Raw genomic sequence first — 23950 nt, forward strand, 5'->3', positions numbered from 1 at the left:
GAAGGCCACCTCATATAACAAATAGTATTTCTTAAAGACAAAAAAACCCCTCCAAAAAACCAAAGAGAAGTCAGCACAACTGATCGATGTATTGAAAAAGTCCCAAAACATGTATAATGCGGAAAATTTGTGGACCTCCCATCTCCACAAAGGGGTAGATTGGGAATATCTTTTCATGTCCCTTCGTGTTTGATCTTTATATTCTTGTAACATTAATTTTTTTATTTTTTGGTATGTAGATTTTTCCATTTGTGTTGCTGTAGTTATTGTATATGTTGCTTTCTTGCTTCTGCTTACTTAACTTTGCATCAGTTCATGTAGATCTTTCCACGCTTCTCTGTATTCATCACATTGATAATTTCTTACAGCACAGTAATATTTATTCCATTCCATTCATGCACCTCAGTTTGCTTAGCCATTCCATGACTGATGGGCATCTACTTTGTTTTCAATTCTGTGCTCTCACAAAAAGTACTGCTCTAAATATTTTGGCATATATGAGGACCTCCTTATCAGTGGCTTCCTTAGGTCCAGTAAAGGAGCCTCTGGTTCAAAGATTATGAACATTTTAGTCACTTTATTTTCATCATTCCAAATTGCCTTCCAAAATGATTATATCATTTCATAGCTCCATCAGAAATATGTTAGTGTGCTTATTGTTCCACAACCCCTCCAATGTTGACTGTGACCATTTTTTGTCATCTTTGCCAAGGGAGGTATTTATTATTGTCATTTTAAATACATCTCTCTCTGTCTCTCTTTCTATAAGCATGCATGTATGTATGTAGGCATATACTATATGCTTCTGTTTATCCATCTATCATCTACTTATCTACTGAAAGAGAAAAAGAAATGTTGTAGTGTGGTCATGAAATAGGAAGAGACATGTTTAGAATGTGGTAATCATTTCATCTATCTAACTCTGGAAAGATTCCATTTGACTAAGATGTGAAATAAGCATTCATATATTTTAGATCATAAAAGCATGAAATGAGCATTATTGATGACCAAAAAAATCATTATTGGGGCAGCTAGGTGGCACAGTAAATAGAACACCAACCAGCCCTGGAGTCAGGAGGACCTGAGTTCAAATCTGGCCTCCGGCACTTAACACTTACTAGCTGTGTGACCTTGGGCAATCATTGCCCAATTGTCTTGCAAAAAAGTCATTATTGCCCTTTTCTTACTTGGATCTATATTTTAAGATTATAATTTAAAGAAGAGATGCAGTATAATGGCTTAGTTGGAAAGCTGCTGTCAAAGCCAGGAAGACCTGGGTTCACATCCTGCCTCTGACACATACTAGCCATATGATCCTTTGAAAATGATTTAACTTAGTGTTCTAGACCAGTGCTGTCAAACTAAAATAGCAATGGGGCCACTCATCTACACATAAATATCCCTTCAGGCCACATATTGACTCCCAAAAGGTGATGTTATTTATGTTTTATTGAATTATTTATTTTGTTAAATATTTCCCAATTACATTTTAATCTGATTCCGAGTGGCACTCAGGATTGTGATAACTGCTGCCTATGTGGGCTGCAGGTTTGACACCCAAAGGGGCTCAGCACATTCTCTGAAACTGAGTTGCAACCCTGTCAGGGCTCTGACTTACAGTCACAGAGTTGCAATACTGACTATAAATTTAAGAGAATATGCTGACCTGAATTAGTAAAAGGTGTCTCCTCATTCAAGAGTTACCTGTACCGGTGAGATCACAAGTGTAATCCTTATCTTTACTTAAAGAAATTGTCACATACTATGTTGGGAAAAAATGTTAGTTTCAGTGTTACAACTTTATTGTCAGTAATTTTCTCAGTATTAAAAACTTCTTTTAGTTACTCAGACAAAGCCCACCCTGGTTTTAATGCTTTAGCAACAATATAGTGACTTCAAATGAGAACAGAATTTTTTCTGGTAGGATGAGGTTCTATAATATTCAGGTGAAAAGCTAAGAACGGTGTGTGTTTATTGACTCTGTATATAGAATCTTTCTCATGATTTTGTCAATTTTTCTATTAGAGATCAATTACTCAGGAATTCATTTGTCCATGTAGAAATCTTTTTTTTTTTTCTGATTACGTTGGGGAATTAATTTGCTCTTGTGGAAATAGTTCTATTTGCATGGATCTTACTACTTACTACAAAACATAGCATGCTTTTTAAACCTAAACTAAAATTGTTATATTATTCTTTTCCTATCACAGTTTTCATAGTTGAATCAAATGATGTTACTTTATACTTTTCTAAAATTTATTATTTATGAACAATCTTATTTGCTTTCAGAATGGTAGTAATTCTTTTTTCCTTTTCTTTCTCTGTCCTTTTTTTCTTGCTTTCATGGACCTTCCCACCAGGAGGACAAAGTGGTTAGAGCCTTTTTCTGTCTTCTTCTATTTATTGATAATAGCACTGTTGATAACTTCACACTTAGAATTTATGATTATTTTTATGTTTTGTTATTTTAAAGAGCTGATGCATGACAATTGCTTTTCATTAAGAACTAGTTTGATGTGCGATTATATATCTGAAAGAAAAACATTTTAAGATCTTTTTTATATATAATTAAAGTGTAAAATGATTGATTATAATTTATTTGACTTCTTAAGAGAGCATACCTCTTTAGAATTCTATTTAAGAAGATTTTATTTAATCTTCCATGAAACAAAACTTGAATGTCACTTTACTTTTTCACAACATGACTTTCTAAACTCAACATTTTCTACAGTTAAAATTTGGGGGTGTAGGTAAATCAGATTTGCAATCTAGTCTTAGTTCTAGCAGAAGAGCTAACAAGTCCACACCAGTATCCAGCAGGGATTCTTGTGAACAATGCACTGTGAAGTTGATTATATGTAGGAGATTATTAAAATTTCCTTAATGACACATTTGAAATGTTAATATTATATTCCCCTCACTAAGTATAAACATTATAATAATTTAATGATATTCTGGGCTTTGGGTTTGGGACAAAGGATTGGCCACTGGTAGTCCATGCTAGCCTGTTGTGAAGGGTCTAATTTGTACTTAAGCTAGCTGTAAAGTGCTTCAGGACCTATCTTCAATGCTTATTAAATCAAATATAATTTTTCGATGTTATGAAACTTTTGATTTGAGGAATCTCTAAAAATTGAGGAGAGCCCATGATAAGGAGCAGATCCTTTTGAGTGGCTCAGGGTGATGTGTGTGTGTGTGTGTGTGTGTGTGTGTGTGTGTGTGTGTGTGTGTGTGACTAAGGGGCAATCACTCAACCTGCTTGGGTCTCAGTTTCTTCAGCCATAAAATGAAGAGGTTAGACTAGATTGCTTTTGAGGTCCCTTCTAGCTCCAAAGTTACGATCCTCTAAGCTCCTAGATTAGGGGCTTCCAAACTGTTTGCTAGGAGGGATGTCATTTTATTTTTCTAAGGCCTGATAATATTCACCAGGGATAAGCAGGGATATGAGGTGAAGTTCAGGAGAGTGTGTCCTAACAATGAAATGACTAGATGGGGAAAGTGGGTGTGGTTGAGGCTATTGCTTGATGATAGATCATTATGGTCTTCAGAATCTATTGGTTGACTGTGTTTTATATTTGGGGAAATTTGTACTAGACTGCACACCCATCATCTGGGCCCAGAGCAGGACAATCAGCAGTTTCTGGAGCTGCTTTGACTGTCCTGTGGGAGTCTAGGCATTGGAAAGATTCCATGATTTCTGGAGCCACCTTGGAGTTTGGTGATACAGAGTGTAGTTATCCTCCCATGAATGGACGCGTAATAATTGAATATTTTTCAGTTGTTATGATGAAATATTTTGAGACCTTTGCCAAAAATGAGGTGTTTATGAATATATTTGTCACTAAAGTGATTTTACATACTGATTTTATTTCATAATATAACAGTCAAATATTGTATTTGAAGCCAGGGATTAATAGAGATAACTATGTTGACTTACTATGGTTTTGAAATACTTATGGAACATTTCAAATTAATTTAACATGTCTCTTATTACTCATTAGAGTACTCTATGCACAGTAGGTGGTTAATAAATGCTGTTGATGATTAAGATGAGACAACTAGGTAATAATTATGATATGCAAAAGTATAGTTGATTTAGTGCCTAATTATGAAATATGAAATTATACTTATACCAAGTTTGAGGCTTAAAAGTTATTAAGGCAGAAAATAAATGCATTTTGATAGCTTACATATAGTATTTAGTGATTTTTCAATCATTCTAAGTTTCTGTAAGTATATTCTCTCCTAATTCTTATTTTTATTCCTTGTTCTTTAATCGGTACCTTGTTTCAGTGTTCTTATAGATAACTGTAACGTAGATTTATTGGAGGAAATGAAACGGATGAGCATATTAAAGTCCTATATTTATCTCTGTTCAGGTGTAATATACCCAGTTATAGATGTTTTGAGTACAATGTTTGGAAGAGACTGTTGTTTCCAAAATAAAAGGTTTGCTATATTCATGGCATCAGAATTATTCCAAGTAGGAGAGATTACTATGGAGAATAATAAAAACACAGCATGGCCTTTTGAACCTTAAATAAAATTGGTCCATTATTCCTCCTATATAAAATTTTTAACAGTTTGATTTCCTAGCCAAATGATGCTGTAGATACTAGAAGTTACATGTTTCCAAATGCTATGAATTGATGATGATCAACTTTGGATCAAAGTTGATAGAAAAGGGAATTAACATGTTGACTTAATAAATTCAGTTTGATTGAACAAATATTTATTAACCAACTGCAGGGTCTCATCCTAGGATGAAGATACAAAGATTAAGCAAATTACTATCAGTGTCCTTAGTGACCTGACAGGTTAATAGAGTGGATATACACACACATAAATAATGCAAGGAAGAATGTGGCAAGTGCAAAAACCCAAGAGATGTTTGAAGAGGAAGAGGCCATTTTCAATGGGAGAGGTTAGGGTGAGTTTCATGGGAAGAGTGACAAGTAAGTTGAGCCTTAAAGAAAGAATTTAAGAGAAAAAAGAGGGGAGGAGAGTTAATTTCAATTATGGGGGGCTAGTTCGAGCAAAGGAGAGGGCAGAACCATAATGAGTGATTCTGAGAGTGCAATTTGGCTGGAATTCAGATTATGTGAAAGAATGTGAGAGAGCCTGGAAAGTTAAGTGGGAATCAAACTGGGGGTGGCTTTGAATGACAGGATTGGGAATTTTTACTTTGTTTGCTAGGAAACAGGTAGCCACTGAAATATTAGAAGTGATGTGAACATACTGCCACATTAGTAGGATAACATAGGCATTGGGCACCTCTGGAGATAATAATAATAGTAATATCTGTCATTAATACAGTGCTTTAAGGTTTCCAAAACTCTTTACGTGTATCATCTTTTCTCATTGCCTTAGAAGTTTCATTCAACATGCAAATTGCACCCTATTCATCCTGTGCAGTCCTTGTGCATGTTTTCCCATAAATTTGTCGTAGGAAATCTACCCAACATATTCGTGTTGTCCCCATTTTCACAGAAACTGAAGCTCAGTTGAACAAACTGTCTGAGTGAAGTTAAGTGATTTAACCAGGGTCATACAGATATTAAGAATCAGATGCGATATTGGAACCCAGATTTTCTTAATTCTTACTACCATCCTCTATTCACTCCATTGCTCTTCCATTGGGAGGATGTATGAGAGAGGGAAAAGTTCAGAGACAGGGATAGTAGGATCATGGAATTCCAAAGTTAGATGGGAACACAGAAGTCTAGTTCAGACATTACTGGCAAGATGAATCCTGTCTAAAACATCTCTAATATCACATAGCCTCAACTTGAAGAAATCAAATGATTGGGAAATTATCATCTTCTGAAGTGGCCTATCTTGCTGTGAGGCAGTTCTAATTGTTAACGTCACTGAGTTGAACTAATGATGGCATCTATAACTTCCACTGATTTTAATTCTGCCCCTTGAAATTCATTTGGCCTGATCATATACCCTGCCACTACAGACTTCAAACCTCCTGGAATTTCCATCTTCCATGAGGATGCACCCAAGGACCGCTGAGGTCATTCTATCCACCCTTTGATATATGTAGTCTTTTTGAGAACTTCTTGAATGCATGGACTATCTCACTTTTATATTTGTGCCCCAGCACTTTACATAGTGTTTATCATATAGTAAGCATTTAATAAAGGCTTTTCCATTCATTTGTTCATTCGTTTATCTAATCCCTCTTCCACATAATAGTACTTAAAATATTTGATGACATTTGTCATACCCTCACATTGTTTTCTCTTTTTTGTATTGAACATTCATAGGCCTAGATGTTGCTATGGCACGATTTTGAGTTTACTTCTCATTCTGGTTACTTTTCTCTGGATATACTCCAGCCAGTGTTCTTCCTAAAATGTGGTGTAGAGAACATCCCAACATGTGACACCTTTTCTCTTTGTAGGCAAGCATGGCCATTTCTTTCCAATTGTTAAAAAAGGTCTTTCCTTGACTTTTCTATGCATCCTAACCACCATTCCATTCTATCCCTTTCTTCCATTTTATTGCTAAACTTTTTGAAAAGGCAAGATCTGGCTATCCCCAATGCTTTCATTTCCCTACTCACTCTCTACTCAATCTCTTGTAATTTGTCATTCGCTAACAACATTCTGATAAAAGTGGTCTCTCAGTGGTCACCAATGACTATCCAGTTCCCAAATCGAAGTGCTTTTTGTAGTCATCATCCTCCTTGACCGCTCTTCAGCTTTTGTCACTATTTACCACTTGCTATTGAAGGCTATTATCTTTTCCTTTCCTTTCAGAAATGCCACACTCTTATCTCCTGGTTTTCTTACATCTTTAGGTTTATCTTCTTTGTTGACTTCTCTGATTCCTCATCTTCCACCCAAGTGCTTGATGGAAATGTTTCTTGTGGATCTGTTATTGGCTCCTTCTCTTTGAATGCTCTCTTACCCGTTCTCTTCTCTGACTTTAACCATCATCCTATTCAGATGACTCACTCTAAATTTCCAGTCCTGACCTCTCTTCTGAACTCTAGACCTACAGATGACCCTGCTTAAAAGTTCATCATATTTGTATGAGTCACCTTATGTCCCATGTTCACAACTTTGAATTTATCTTTGATCAAAGAGAGAGCCTTCAAGCACACCTGTATTCAAGTGATGGATAAGGATAAAAGGATAAAAAATCAGTGGAGACAGAGGAAAAAGAGGTCAAAGGCCAAATTAGAACCATGAAATTATAGTGTCATATAAGCCAAAAGAGCAAAAGTATTAAGAAAGAGTAGCTGGCAAATGAGGTCAAATGCTGCAGAAACATGAAGGCAAAGAGCTGAGAAAAGGTCATTGGTCATTAGTGACCTTGGAGAAAGAAGTTTCATTAGATTAGTTGAGATGGAAACTGGATTGCAAGGAGCTAAAGAATATGTGGGTGAGAAGTAGAGGCAGTGAATATAGTCTACTCCATCTAGAAATGTGTCAGTAAATGGGAGGAAAAAATAAAATGATACCTTGGGACAGCAGTATCCAGGGAAAGAGTTTTTTTTTAAATCGTAAAACCCAATTATTTGATATAATGGAATGACAACTTGAATGAGAAACAAAAGGTCTCAGTCCAAACTGGACTCTACCATTGTCTTAATGGTGTGACTGTTGGTAAATCACCTCCCTCTTGGGCTTTGGTTTTGCCATCTGTTTATGTGAGGCTTAAATTAGATTATTTCTAAAGTTCCTTCCAGTTCTAACATGCTAACAGTACATTGGGAGGTGGAGGGGAAGAAGCCAGTAAGGAGATTAATGAAAGAGATAAAAGGATTGATGGAGTAAGGTCAGATAGGGAGACAGGATGTTTCTCAGTCATGCAGCATGTCTAGACCATAGAAGTCGCCATAAATCCCATTGCACAGTTTGTACCCATTATGAGTATGGAGTTTACAGTTGTGTAATCCTTTCTAGAATAGAACATAATCTGACTACTCTCCAGTGCTTATCTACTCACACAAAGGAGGAGAAGGCATAGTGACAACATAGTTTCAGTGACAAAATGGTTTTCATTTCGTTGCACAGGGGAGATATTCACTGTGTTTACATGGAGGTAGTTTTAGTAGGGCTCCTTAAATGACTTCTGCATTTCTGTTTGGGAGCTTTCTTCATCTTAACACAGTTAATAAGTCCCCATGGACACTAGGCTCTCCTGAGCCAATGGTATTTAGGTATTCATCAGTGAAATCATTCCTTATTACTGCCATATCTTATTTACCACCATGTTCAAAAATACTTCTGATGGTGATTGCTATGTATATGTGTTTGTGCGTGTGGGGGGGTCTGTGGTTGAAAATATTCATGGATGACTAGCAATATTTCTCCCATTTGAGAAATATAAACACTGTTAGCTCACAGCTGCAGCTGTGATATTTAGAGCCTTGCTATGCTTGTGACTTCCTTTTTTACTTCAGGCTACCTGATTTCTTTTTCTAAAAAAGAGTCACCCCATTTCTAATTAAAGTGCCAAAGTTTGTTTTTTTTCCCTACAGCTGCCTGTAGTTATCTCATATCTTCTGGAGTTGTGATTTGGCCTATCTTTAGTGTCTAGAGGAGAACACACAGGATGGCTAGAGGAGAATGTGCAGGATGGTGAGGGACATGAAGATTGGGTGAAGGAACTGGAGAAGATTAAGGGAGCACGTATATGCAAGTATTTGAAGGGCTGTTATATGAAGAGGAATTCAACTTGTCTGCTTGGCCAAAAGGGGCAAAACTGGGAACAATATGTGGAAGATGCAAGATGTAGAGAATATAAAATCTCATTATGCTTCCTGTTTTTTTAAAAATTATTTTAAAAATGTGTTTGACTATATAGAACAAAATGACAGTGTAAGACTCTCTATCAATCAGATGTCTCTCCTCCTCCCACATCAGACACCATATTTGTTGACATTTCCTTGAAAAAGATAAAAAAAACTTGTTTAAAGATCCTCTGATCCTTAATATCACATGAGGTATATTATAGGGAGGCATATGCCTACCAAGGTGATTGTCAGAGGAGATGTAGCACAGAGTTTAAGTCAAAAAACTAATTCCCTCATGGTGAGATCCTTGAGATGCATTTTTTTGGAGACATTGTGCTAGTTGCATAAAACCTAAGAATATCGCAGGGCATCCTAGAAGAGAATCATAATACCTCCAATGATTTTGGTTTACTTCTCCCATACAGGATAATAAGTGGATAAAGAAAGTATATTGTCTAGTCTATGATATTTAGTTAGAAGCATAAACAATAGGGCTCATCCATCAGTATATATACATATGCATTATAACTGTATATAATGTATATAACTATCTATTATATATATAACTATATGTAATGCATATAACCATGTATAACTATACATAATGTGTGTAATGGGAATATATATTATATATATATATGTACAGAGGGAGAGAGAAATAGAGAGAGATACATACATACACATGTGTATCTAGGTATATAGAAAAATACATTGATAGATGGATTCTATAATTTGATGCTTTTACATAAGCATCTGTCCAGCTACCTGTATATTTCAACATCTGCACACATATATCGATATCTGCATCTATCTTGGACGTGCACTTCAAATGGACAATAAGTTGGACCATGAATTGAACAAAAGGAGGATCATAGACTGTAATGCCTTTGGGAAATTACAAAGTTCTTCTAATGGCTCTAAACTTCTTGAAACAAAGGTCTACATTTTTAATACCAATATTTTGCTACTGTTCATTGTTTTATGGCTGTAATGGAATACTGTTCTCCAAAGAAAATGAATATCACAGAGGTCAAAGGAGAGTCATGTGGTAATATGATCAGGCTACATTTCAAATGGGGAATTATGAAGGAGATCTGGAATAAACATATCAATAAAGAAACATTCCCACTCCCCCTCAAAAATGAGCTTGTCATGTGGTGGGAATGAGGTATACAAATGGATCATTCGTGTACTTTATTTTTATCCACACAATGCCAAGAGCATGTAAGGAAGTACTTCACCATGTTGAGTGGACCCCTTGTGGTGATCTTATAAGAAGTCAAGAATGGATGGTTAATGCTCCAATATTCATGTAGATGAGATCACAGATGTGTTTGTGTACATTTGAGTATAGGAAGTAGAACTTACTAGCAATTAGTACTATCCAAAAATAAAATGGAAGGTGGTAGGGCCAGTCTCTTCCCAATTAGATATCTTCATAGCAATAGAAAGGCTTAATAGCCACTTGCTGAGGGCATTGTAGAAGAGCTATTAAATGAGGCACAGATGAGACTAGATGACTTTCAAGGTCTCTTTCAACTCTGAGAGGATGTGATTCTGTTTTTCTTCCTAAAGGAAGTAAAAGAACTACTGAAGTTCCTTGAGCAGGAGAGTGACATGGTCAGTCTCATATTTTAGGAATATCAATATAGCAACTATGTGGAAGATTACTTAGTGAAGGATTAAAGGTAGAGAGACCAGTGAGGAAAGTATGTTATAGTCCAAAGGAGAAGGAGGTAAAGGCCTGAACTATGGTAGTGACTGAGTAAGTCTAGAGAAGGGAATAAATGTAAAAGATGTTGAGAAGGTAGAATTGATGGAATTTGGCAAGTGATTGGATATGTACAGTAAAAGAGAGCAGCGTGAGACTAGAGTAAGGCTAATGCACTCTAAAGCTTAGAGGGGTGCAGTGACTAGAAGTTGTTGTGAGGACAAAGACTAAGTTTATGAAGGGTGAGGCACAGAGAAAGATGAAAGGACAAGAGATTATGGTCACATAGAGTTCAAGAGTTTTGGACCATGGAGTGGAATACTTGTGGAAATCATTTAACCTCTCTGAGTCTTGATTTCCTCATCTGTTAAATGAAGGCACTGGATGGCATGACCTCTGAAGTCCCTTCTTCCTATAAATATATGAATCTGTGAGATCAAAGTTATGACCAACCTTGTGTGTATGGCTGAAGTGGAGTAAAGGTATAGATCATGGGAGTTGAAATGGTTGATAAAATGGGAGGCCACCGTGTTTAGGGAATATCTTAATCCATATTAAAGTCCCCCAATATAAGGTCAGAGATTGGGCTAGAAAATAATACTATGAACCATCCACTGAAATTTTTGGAAAGGAGGGAACATGACATGGAGGCCAGTTGTTAACATCATGTTGATGGTGCAAACTTAGGAGAAGAGCTTACTGAGTGATGGCCTAAGGGGGAAGAATCTGGAAGTCGCAAATAGAGCAAGGAAAAGCCCAGTTGCTTTCTTCTAGCCCAGTGGTAGAGCACCCAGTATTGGAGAGAGTGTCTAGAGATAGACTTTTCTAGGAGGATTCATATTTTTGTGGTAGGGATAAGGTAGATAGCAAGTGGAAAGGAGGAATAGGGGAAAGGGAGTTTACAACTATGCAGCTATAGACTCCAAATCACAAGATTTAGAGAGGAAGAGGGGGAGGAGGACGACAAGGAGGAGGATGAGGAATCTGCTAACCTTAGAACTTCTTACATTCTTCTGAGTAGTGAGCAGCCTAGGTCTAGCCCATCTTCTTCATAAATATGATAATTGAATCCATGGGAGTTGATGAGAAAGAGAGCATATAGAAAGAGAAGAGGTGAAGGGAAGGTCGGGAATAAGCATTTATGTTTTATCCACTATGCCCAGGCACTGTGGTAAGAGCTGTTATGTATGTTATCTCCTTTGATCCTCACAAGAATCCTGCAAGGTAGATGTTATTATTATCTCCATTTTGCTGTGGAGGAAACTGAGGCAAACAGAGGTTAAGTGACTTGCCACAGGGTCACACAGTTAGTATCTGTGACCAGATTTGAACTCAGATCTTCCTGACTCCAGACCCAGCACTCCAGCTACCACCACTAGCTGCCTCTTAGGCCAGATGAGGGTTAAGGATAGAGCCCTAGGACATGCCTATGGGTGGGGAGGACATAGATGATACTCCATCAAAGGAGCTCAGTCAATCCAACAGACAGGAAGGGAACTATGAAAGAATACTATCATTAAAACCCAGTTTAATTTTGTGAATTAATTAGCCCTTGGACCATCTAATTATTCTCATCTCATCTATTATAAAGTTTTCTGTAGAATGCCTCAAAGATTCTTTCCCTTGTAATTATTAAAAATTCTGAACTTAACAAACACCATGTAAAACAAGAATTTCCATATATAAACTAGAATAGGAAAACGGTACATAAAACCTAGAATCTCTGTTACATGCAGCTTACTTTCCCTTTTAAGTATATAATAAATTCATCATGTAATTTTCAAAGCTGTCTAGCTTGTCTTTGTTTCCTTCTGGCCTTCCATATGTTTTCTTCTGTGCATTGAAAAAAATGCTTCAATAACCTATTTTATTCTTTTTTTGGCAACCTTTTGGCTAGCTTTCCTCTGACTTCCAATCCTCCCATGCCCTTCCCCTACCCCATGAAAAAAAAAAAGAAAAAGAAAAAAGAAAAACAAAATCTTGATAACAGTCACGCACAGCCAACTGTAACAGATTCCCAGATTGGCCATGTCTGAAAATCCATGTCTCATTTTTGTTCCTTGATTTCATCATCTCTCTGTCCAGGAATGGGTAGCATACTTCCTCAGTGGTCCTCTAGAATTGTGGTTGGTCATTGCATTGAAGACATTTTTTAAGTCTTTCCAAGTTGTTTTTTTTTTTGTTGGTGCATTGTTATTGTTACTGTATAAATTAATTCTTTTGACTTTGCTTACCTCATTCCTCAAAGCCCCTTTAAAAGTTTTAATGCTGTTTGAGTTGTGCTCCTCACTTCTGTTCTCCAAAGGTTACAACTAAGACTTCAGACGGGTTGGGGAAAAGGCCTTCTTCTTTAGCTTTCTGTTTTTGCTGCCATTATTACTTTAGAGCTAGAATTTTTAACATTTTTGTAGTTGTTATGGACCCCTCTGGCAATCTGATGATGTCCATGGGCTGCTTCTCAGAAAAAAATATTTTTAAGCACATGAAATGGGTAAGATAACAAAGGAAATACATGATATTAAAATAATCAATCAATGAACATGTATTAAGTGCCTACTATATGCCAGGTACCCCCCCCCCAAGCACTAGGGATACAAAAAGAGGTAAAAGTCTCAGCCCTCAAGGAACTTACAATCTAATGGGGGAGACAACATATAAGTAAAAATATACAAAGCAAGCTATTGAGTAAATAGGAGCTAATTGATAGAGGGAAGTCACTGGAATTAAAGAGCCTTGGGTAAGGCTTCCTGTAGAAGGAAGCCTTAGTAGGAAGGAGCTCAGTCTTTGAAGTGGAGAAGGGAAATATTGCAGACAAAGGAGATAATCAAAGAAAATACCTGGAGCTGAGAGTTGGAGAGGGCTGTTTGTGCAGTAACCAGGAGGCTAGTGTCCTTGGATCAATGATTACATGTGGGGAACTAAGGTAGAAGACTGGCAAGGTAGAAGGGGCTAGATTATGAAGAGCTTTGAATGCCAAACAGAGCCATTTATTCAATGGAGGTATGTATATGTGTGACTTTAGGAAAATCACTTGAGTGGCTGAGTTGGGGATGGTTTGGAATGGAGAGAGACTTGACTCAGACACACACTGGCTATTGTAATGATCCAGGCATGAGGTGATGACAGCCTGCACTAGAATTGTGGCAATGTCAGAGGGAAGAAGGGGACATATTGGAGAGATGTGCAAAGATGAAACCAACAGGCCTTGGCAATAGATTGGATATGGGAGATGCGAGAAGAGAGGAATATAGAATGACTCCTGAGTTGTGAGCCTGAAGAACTGAGGATGGTGTTGTCTTCTGCAGTAATAGGGAAGTTAGGAGTGGGAAAAGTTTAAGAAGTAAGATAATGAGTTCTGTTTTGGACACACTGAGTTTAAAATGTTTACTGGGCGTTCAGTTGGGGATGGCTCAAAGGCAGTTGGAAATGTGAGATTGGAGGTCCCAGAAAGGTTGCTGCAGGATAGGTAGTTTTAAGAATCATTAGCATGGAGATGGTAATTAAATCTGTGGAAGGTTATGGACTTGCTATGTGAAGTACTATAAAATGAGAAAAGTATCTAGAATAGAACCCTGAGGGACACCTAATGTTAGAGGGTTTGATGGATAAGAATCCAACAAAGGAGACAGAGAAGGAATGGTCAGATAGGTAGAATAAGAACCAGGAGAGAATGGTATCTCAAAAGCCTAGAGGGAAGAGTGTCAAGGAAGAGAGAGCTACCAACAGTGTCAAAAGCAGCAGAGAGGTCAAGGAGACTGAGGATTGAGAAAAGGCCATTGGATATGGCAACTAAGAGATTATTAATAAACTTTGGAGAGAAAAGTTTTAGGGAATGATAAGGTTGGAAGCTATCTTGTAAAGAGCTAAGAAAAGAGTAAGAGGAAAGTCGTGACTCCTATTGTAGATAATCTTTTTGAGGAGTTTAACTACAAGAGGCAGAAGAGATATAGGGTGATAGTTAGAAGGGATGGAAGAATCAAGTAAGGGGGTTTTCAGAATGGGGTAGGTGTGGTCATTTTTGTAGATAGCAGGAAATGAACTAGGAAAGAGGGAGAGGAAAAGAGTGGGGATAATAGAGAGTGCACTCTGTTAGAGCAAATGAGATGAAATGGGATCTCTTGAGCATATAGAGGGTTGAGCCTAGGTAAAGATTAAGGCCACTTCATTATGTGATATATGAATGAAGGAGGAGATGGTGGCAGAAAGCATCTGAATGATAGGAGATGAAGAAGAAGGGAAATGAGGGAGCTCACAGCAAATGGCCTCCATGTTTTTTTCTGTAAAGAATTCACATTCTCATCTGAGAGTGGGGGTGGGAAGAAGAACCATTCAAAGAGAGATGAAAAGGTTTAGGAAAGGCATTGTGGAGAGTTTGAGAGTGAGTTGATAAGGCAGGTGCAATAGCACTACCTAGAAGCAGTGAGGGGGCCCAGCTGAGGTTTTGTAATATAAATTTCTGGGATTTTCTCCATCTTTATGTAGCAAGATGTGTGTAGAAGTGAAGGCAGTTAATGGTGGGAGTGGTCTAAGGCTAAGGCTTAGTTGGGCATCAGTGTTATGACAAGGGGGCTAGGGATTCAAGAGAGGAGGGCAGTGTAGAGTTGATTCACCAAGGGATAAAGATAAGGGGAAAAGCAGAGAGAGTGGTTAGTGCAGGGGAGGGAGAATTGAGGGATCAAGTGATTGGAGGTCTTGATGTGGACAAAAAGTAGAGTTTTGTAAGGGAAAACAAAAGGAGAGATGAAAAGCCAATAGATAATGATTGGATAAGGGAATTTCAGAATTCTTGAACATAAAGGTGGTACATTTGTCGGTGATGACATGACCATTTTTGTGTATGGCTGCTGTAGGTGGAGGAGTAAGTCATGGTAAGTGAATAGTTTGAGTAACTAACTGAGTAGTGAGAATGTTTGAGGAATAGGTGTGTTGAAATTCCCTAGTATGAGGGCAGGAGTTGAGGGGCAGAGCAAAATTGTGAGCCCCAGGTATTGAACTCAATGAGGAAGGGATGAGAGTGAATTAAGGGTCTGTACTGTTACCAGTATTTTGATTGGGTGCTATATAAATAGCATATGTCTCAAAGGAAGAGAAGTTGCTGAGTGATGGAGGTAGGTGGGGAATCGTTAATTCTCTATATGACATAGGCTTTTCACTTGGGGTCTCAGTATTCTCATCTTTAAAGTGAGAAGGTTGGGCTTGTTTAGACCTTTTATGTGACCTTCTAGTTTTAGTTTGATGATCCAGTGATCCCCCTCTCTATTCCCTATATAATACGGGCCCTCATTAATCTCTGTCTAGACTATTGCAATAGCCTAACAAATGGTCCCATCAATCAACCATCAAGCATTTATTAAGTCCCAGTTATATACCAGGCATTCTTCTAGTCTATAAGTATACAGAAACAAAAATGAAAGAGTCTTTGCCCTTGAGCTGCTGGTTGTCTTGCCAGGGGAGACAACATATGTTGTTGATGTTCGGTTGTGCCCAACTCCTCGTGACCTCATTTGGGGTTTTCTTGGCAAAGACACTGGAGTAGTTTGCCATTTCCTTCTCCAGCTCATTTTACAGATGAAGAAACTGAGGCAAATTGGGTTAAGTGACTTGCCCAAGGTCACACAGCTAGTATCTGAGGTCAAATTTGAACTCAGGTCTTCCTGACTCCAGTCCCAGCACTCTATCCACTGTACCACCTAGATCCCTGACAGCATATGTACATGTATTCAGAATAGATGAAAGATAATTTTGGGGTGGAAGCACTAGCATCTGGGAGGAAATCAGGAAAACCTTCTTGTAGAACATGATGCTTGAGGTGAGCCTTGTAGGAAATTTGGGATTCTATGAAGTGACGATGAAGATCCTAAGAAACATTAGGAAGCACAATTTGTCTGGACTATAGTGGGTCTTAAAGAGACCAGTGTGTAAAAAGACTAGAAAAGTAGGAAGGGCAACTTCATGAAGGCCTTTAAATGCCTAACAATGGAATCTTTATTTGTGCCTGAGTCAGTAAGAAGACACTGCAAGTTATTGAGTAGGGGAAGTGTCATGGTCACACTAGCCCTGTAGGAAAATCAGTTTGACAGCTGTTTGGAGGATTGATTGCAGTAAGGAGAGACCTATTAGAAAGCTATTGAAATAGTTCAGGGGTGGCGCAGAGTTGAGTGATTAAACTAGGGTGTTAGCAGTATAAGTGGAGGACAGAGACAATCACTTCATGATGCATCAGTTTGTCTGTCTTAACTTGCCTTTTTGAAATCAATGGTTTTCTCATTTCTTATAGCACAGTATTATTGTCCATCACATTCATAAACCACAGATTATTTAGTCATTCCTTCATTGCTGGACATGTCAGATTCCAGTTTTTTGCCAGCACAGAAAGAACTGCTATAAATATGTTTGTATGTAAAATAACTTTTCCTCTTTCTTTGATCTCTTTTGGAAATAGGTTTCGCAGTGGTATAGCTGGGTCACAGGGCACACAGTATTTAGTAACATTTTGTGTATGATTCCAGATTGCTTTATATAATGTGTTGTATGCATTTACATGTTGGAAGGACTGTGGGAAAATAAGCTCATTATCTGTTCTTTTTAATCTCCTCTAGCAGCTAACAGGATGCTCTCTGCATAGTTCATACTTAATAAATGGTTGTCAAATTGAACTTTTGGGTGGCCTATAATTCATATTAATTTTAGTGTACGCCAATATATGTGTTTATTTTCCTTTCAAAGCAGCATGGTGTAGTGGATATAGTAGTGGACTTGTGCTCAGGAAGATTTAAGTACAAGTCTTCCTTCCATACTTACTAGCTGTGTAACCTGGCAAGTCATTCGCTCTTCATGAGAATCAGTTTCCTGGTCTGTAAAATGGGATAATAATACTGTGGTACCTACTTCACAAAGCTGTTGTGAGGCTTAAATAACATAAACAATCCTCAATCAATCAACAAGCATTTTTAAATGCCTACTGTGTGCCAGGTGCTGTGCTAAGCTCTGGGAATGTAAAGGCAAAAACCTTTCAAGGTTTTTATATTCAATGAATTTACACGCTAGTAGGGGAGGCCACATGAAAATAATTAGGTACTTACAAGTTACATAGGAAATAGGTGGATGGTAACCTTGGAGTGGAAGTCTTGAGAATAGGGGAGGAGAAGTAAAGCACTTTGCAATTATTAATCTCTCATGGTGAGGGGGGATATTTTATAGTAATTCATGATAGTGATTTAGCGTGCTACCTCACTACACTGTGTAGCTCTTAATTATTTTCTGTTCTTTATCTCCCTAATGAGTTTGAAGTTCCCTGAAGGCAGGCAGACATAACTCTTAGAGCTCTTACATTGTGTCTGGGGAATAGCACAATGCATTTGCTGATTGGGAAAGATCATCTGCCAATGTCATAAATTTCAGTGGATCCATTTCTTGCTTTCACATGGAATGAGATAAATTGAAGCATTCCCTGTATTTGAACTATTGGGAACTATGTGCTATGCATCCAAGAGATCCCTGGAACTTTGCAATTCACATTTCCACTTAGTTTGATAAAAGCACAGACCATTCATTACCTTGGCATCTTTAATACAAGACTTTTCAGAAAGACTGGCTAATGTGATGACACAGTGTTTTTAGAGGATGAGTTCTTTTATTTTTTTCCAACTCCTATAAATTTTATTACTTTAAAATATAGTCAATTGAGTAATAAGTATAATTATGTGAATATATGAAAATATAGCAAATGACTCATTTCATTTATGCCATTCAAATTAAAATTTTACATTAAAAATTAAAATATACATTAAAAATGTATAACCGAAGATAGACTTTATCATCAGTTTTTATCTGCTTTTGATTTTCCTGTAATCTTTCCAATATAAAATTTGAGGGGAGGTGATGGTAGTTATGGGAATATCTCTTTTGGTAAAGTGAAAGCATTCCTAAAAGATCTGGTATAAAGGGAATCTCCAAATCAAATTTCATTTCCCCATGGATTTTCCTTTATCATGTTGGATATGAAGTCCATGTGGAAAATATTTGGTCCTAAGATATTGTTTAGAAAATAACACTTGATATAGCATATTTTTTAAAGATACAGTGATAATTCTTTTGATAAGACATCATTGAGTAATTCCAGTTAAATATTGTCTTGAAACTTTATTGTATGACAGACTGAGTTCTCTCAAGGTTAGTTGTTGGAATTAGAGAGATATGCACTATCTTTAATTTTTTTCTACTGTTTTATCACTATTCTATAAGATTTTACTTCTTAAGGGGATTTATCTTATGTAATTATTAATTATTATTATTATTATCATTTATTTATTAATTAAATGCACTAGTTAGGACCGTTCAATGGATTCTTTGCTTTTAATGAAGAGGGCTAGTTTATTTCTCACTCACCAGGGGGCTCACTCAGGTGCCTGAGAAAAGTGCCGTTACTATAACTGATAATTTCTAGACAGGCAATTCTCTTCACAGTGGGTTTTCCTTTCAAAGGGTTTATCAGTTTATTTATAAGCTCCTGAGACAAGTTATACTGTGAGAATTTCACTTGTGGAAAGGGAATTCTGAAAACCAAGCCCATTTCTTCTCTCATAGGCATCCCTTCCATCTGTTGGGGGAAATGAGGAGGTGAAATCAGATTACTGAATTGCAACATAGGGGAACTCAAAGGGACTAGACTAGCATTCTAACTAGAGTAGTGGTGAATGAAGCTTGGCAACTGAGTGTATTCATTTACAGTACACAAAAACACTTTATCAGACTCTTTGAGAAGATAAACAGGTAGAAAGCTTAAAATCAATGCAATTTCCTACCTTTTCCCTACATGTAAACTATTTGCTTTGGTTTCTGGAGACCTCAGGGGCTACAGCCTGGCCAGGTCCAACTTCTACCTGCAGGAGGCAGAGGCAGGACCCCACTCCCTTCCTCCAAGCTTCTGGATTGGATACTTCAACTGGAACTCCTATCCATCTCTCAGACTTCTGGATACCACAGTCTGCCTCTTCTCCAGGCTTCTGGAATGAACACCCTTTCCCCCATCTGGTCTGGACATACCTCCTTCTGTGTACTCCCTAGTCTTCTGGACTACTCCCTACCCCAATTGTAAGGCTTTTGGATATCCTAAAAGCCCCAGTAGTGCCATAACAGTATTCTGGCTGTACTAACAGTCAGGGGACGGCAGGATATATTTTCTACTGATTTTTTTTCTTAATGACTGGAGGATTAGCCCAGAACACAACAGCTACCTGGCCTGGAACATGCTGCCTCTGGCTTATGCTTGCCATGTGGCAGATACCCAGGAATACAACTATGGGGAAGGGGTTGAGGGATGTCCCCAAAACTAGAGGGTTGAACCTTCTAATCACCTGCTTTTATCTTCAGAACTTATGTCTATTACCCATAATGGTTAACATAGTTCTACTCCCTTGTATTTTCTCTATCCCTATGATTCTGAACCCCCAATTGCCAAAGAACAAATTCCCCCATTCCCTACTCCACTTGCCTCATTCCTGGAGTCAGGAAGACCTGAGTTCAAATCCAGCCTTAGACACTTAGCAGCTGTCTCAGCCTGGGCAAATCACTTAACCTTTCTATACCTCAGTTTCCTTATCTATAAAATGCTTATAGTAATAACACCCGTCTCCTTGGGATTGCTGTATAGGTAAAATGAGATATTTGTCATTTGCTTTATATACTTCAAAGCATCACATAAATGCTAGCTTTCTCTTGCTCCTTCCATTTTTTTGACTCTCACTGAAATCCGGCTTTGTTCATATGACATTACACCACTGCCTACCTTTTCAAGTATTGGCTGCACATTCACCTATACCCACAACTTGTCCTCAGTTGAGGGTCTCTTTTTATACTTCATTGAAAGAAAAATGAGTTCTTTCAGTGAGAATTTCCTCTTCTTCCCTTTTCATCTCATATCCATCAGCATCACCTCCCCATTGTGTTCTCCTTCATTCCAGTCCCTGATGATTATGAGGCCCTTCAGCTTGCCAAGAGGAACCCTATGTGTTCCCTCAATCCCATCTTCTTCAGCAGATCACCCACGGTGTCATTCCCACTCTTTTAGTCCCCATTATCTCCATATCTAATGGTTCAATACCTGCTACCTATAAACACACCTAAATCTCCTCCATCTTGGGAGATCCTACCCTGGCTAGATCATACCATCTATTTGCTATTGTTCTATACTCTCTCCCTCTTCTCAGCTGAACTTGGAAAATCATCTATACTTGGTGCCACATATATACTGTACTCAACTCTCTGCAGTAATGAGCTCCTCGTCTCCCCAGTTATATACTTCAAATTTTTTTTTTGGTCAAGGCAATTTGTCAATTTAACTTTGTCAAAGTTTTTGGCAATTATCCTTGAAATTAATAGCTATTGTTAAATATGAAATATATTCCTGTGCCTGTTAGATGCTTCTGAGTTCTAGTAAAAAGTATGCCCCTTGAGGGCAGGAACTGGTTCACCTTTATCTTAGTACAGTTCCTGGAACATGACAGAAGTTTAATAAATGCTTCTTGTGTTGATTCTGCTTGGGAAATCTAGTGTTCTCACACTTAGATGACTGAGGGATTTTCCTCCCCTCCCAAATTTGCAACCTTGCATACTACACTTTTCCTATTCTAGAAGCCAGGGAGACTATAATTTTTTTTTTTTACATTAGGATCTAGTCTAGCTTCCAGCCTTACTCTCTGGAACAACAACTGTCACAACCTGCACCACGGTGATGCTATCTGCTGGGATTCAAAATCTGCTGTTGTAGTTTCTGGGAGCTAGGTGGCACAGTGGATGAAATCTTGGACTTGGGGTCAGAAACACCTGAGTTTGAATTTTGCCTCAGATGCTTAATCATGTGTTATGGGTGTTGCCCACAGCAAGTCATTTAGCCTCTCTGTGTCTTAGTTTTCTCATCTGCAAAATGGGATAATAATATCACCTACCTCACAGGATTATTGTGAGAATCATGTAAAATAACTGAAGTACTTTGAAACCTTAGAACACACAAAAGTCTCCTCTTCCTCTTCTTCCTCTTCCTCCTCCTCCTCATCATTATTTTTCAGAACCAATGTCTTAGCCGGGAGGCCAATTAGTAATGGTGAGGTAGAGGGACCCAGCTAAGCAAGGCAGAAAAGAAACAAGTATTTATTAAGCACCTCCTTCGTGCCAGCACACACATAATAGGAGCTTAAGAAATTTTTTTTTTTTGGCTGACTGCTAGGTGCTTTACAATTATCTCATTTGATTCTCACAAAAACCCTGAAGTAGGTCCTGATATTCTCATTTTACAGTTGAGGAAACTGATGCAGACAGAGGTTAAGTGACTTGCTCAGGGCCTCACAACTAGTAAGTATGTGAGGCAAGATTTGAACTCAGGTCTTTCTGACTCTGGGCGAAATGCTCTATCCATTATGCTGCCTAGTTGCTTCTGTATAAATAAAATAAAAATAATACTAGCAGACAAGGAGCACTGGCTAAGTTCAAGCTGTGATCTGTCCTGAACAGTACAGAATGGGAACTTAAATGGATCCATGATCACCGTTTTGGAAGTTCTTCCCAGTGTTGGAGATCACAACCCATCCACGTCTGATCGTTCTGGGAAATTATTTTCTATGGCTTAGCTTACATTTCCCTGGTGTGGAGGTCTTCCTCGGGTACTAGTGGAGTCCCCAGATTCCCTTTCTCTGTTTTCCTTCGCCCTTGCCATGTGACTTGTCTATCTTCTCTTCCTATCATACAATTACTAGATTTTGTGGATACTCCTGTTCTATGGATAAAAAGTCTTGAGAAAGCTCTAAAGCAGGAATATTAATCAGTTTTTCTCATGAGAATCTCAGAAAGTTTAGAATTCAGTGGGGCTAGGATGGATTTGGTGGAACAGGTGGCTAGGAATGAGGGATTTGGATTAGGCAACTTCTAAGGTCTTTCATAAGGTGATCATAAGGTCACCCATGATCCTTACCTCCATTTACAAACTATCGCCCAAAGCAGTCCAATTCCAATTACCCTCCCCAGATTATACTACTTGGAAACCACTCCTTACTTCTGAAAGCAGAACTAAAGTCCCAACCCAATGAAGGGGAACATCTGAGGCCCAGAGAATTATAACTTGCCCAAGGCAGCTAGATGGTATAGTGAATAAATCACTTCATCTGGAGTCATGAAGACTTGAGTTCAAATCCAGCCTCAGACACTTCCTAACTTTGTAACACAGGGAAAGTCACTTAATCTCTGTCTGCCTCAATTTCAACTGTAAAATGGGGATAATAACCACACCTACCTCTCAGGGTAGTTATGAGGATCAAATGAGATAATATTTGTAAAATGCTTAGCATAGTGCATGGCACATAGTAAGTACTTAGTAAGTCCCTGTTCCCTTCCCTTGTCTTCAAGGTCCCGCAATTAAGAATCTTGAGCTAGGATTCAGACTCAGGTGCAGTGATCAAATAGGTCAGGCCAAGTGCTCCAACTTGAACATTCTTTCTACTGCACCATAATGGTTGGTTATATTCCAGTGTAAGAATTGCCACAAGTTCTCCAACTGTGCCTAGCTATACTAATTATTTTTTTTAAGAGACTAGCTCTGATGTTCTATATTCTATAAATGCCAAGCTTTTGAATGTTACCTATGACAATCTAAAATGTATTTTCATGGCTGAAAAACTATGGAAAATGACTTGCTATGTCTCTACACATCCTTCGTGTGGAATATGAATCAAATTTCTTATTTAAGTCACTTGATAATCCTAGGATTTATTTCACAACTCTGATGTCTGTGCTGTATGGTATTTAAACTTGAATTCTCCAGAGCTGTGAGTCATGTCAGCCTATTATTTGTCCTCAAGGGTTGCATTTTACACAAACATCACATCAGGCTGCTGGTTTAGTTTTACCAATGTCACTAAGAGTCATGCTTAACATCCAATAGGAGAATGAGCTCACCAACAGGGAAGTCATCGAAAACAGCCAATTTCCGAGCATTGAAGCTGTGTTCGCTCTCAGATTAGTCATGTGCGGAAGATGGATGATGACAGAAGAGTCTGGCAGCTGCTGTTTAACAAGCTGATCTAGCAGGAAATTGAGGTCTGGCAGAGAAGAGGATGTAACTAGGAATTCTTTTAGCCCTAACCTTTGTTCCTTCACTGGTAGTTGCTTTCTGTCCTGGACTCAGTTTCAGTAATAGATCCAAGTAAAACTGGGGAATCCTCAAGTGGCCCTTGAGGTTCGGTTCAACTTCAGGCCCCGATAGTTTTGCTTGTAGGACCATACTGTATTTTTTTTTTTAATTTTGTGAGGTGATTGGGGTTAAGTGACTTGCCCAGGGTCACACAGCTAGTAAGTGTTAAGCGTCAGGCTAGATTTGAACTCAGGTCCTCCTGAGTCCAAGTCCAGAGCTCTATTCATTGTGCCACCTAGCTGCGCCCATACTGTATCTTGGGACCTGAGAAGTCATCTACTCCAACCTCCTTATTTTACAGATG

General features: G+C 38.1%; 1 protein-coding gene across 1 annotated transcript in view; it reads left to right on the forward strand.

Moving 5' to 3' along the window:
* The window catches only part of LOC144454172 (regulating synaptic membrane exocytosis protein 2-like), a 238910-nt gene that overhangs the window by 178119 nt on the left and 36841 nt on the right, over nucleotides 1–23950 (forward strand). Inside the window, exon 5 of the mRNA XM_078151795.1 lies at nucleotides 2361–2372. Within this exon, the coding sequence (XP_078007921.1) occupies nucleotides 2361–2372 (12 nt within the window). The remainder of the gene's footprint in view (nucleotides 1–2360; nucleotides 2373–23950) is intronic.

The sequence above is a fragment of the Phascolarctos cinereus genome, unplaced genomic scaffold (assembly GCF_003287225.1).
Source record: "Phascolarctos cinereus isolate Bilbo 61053 unplaced genomic scaffold, phaCin_HiC Scaffold_4;HRSCAF=312, whole genome shotgun sequence".
NCBI lineage: Eukaryota > Metazoa > Chordata > Mammalia > Diprotodontia > Phascolarctidae > Phascolarctos > Phascolarctos cinereus.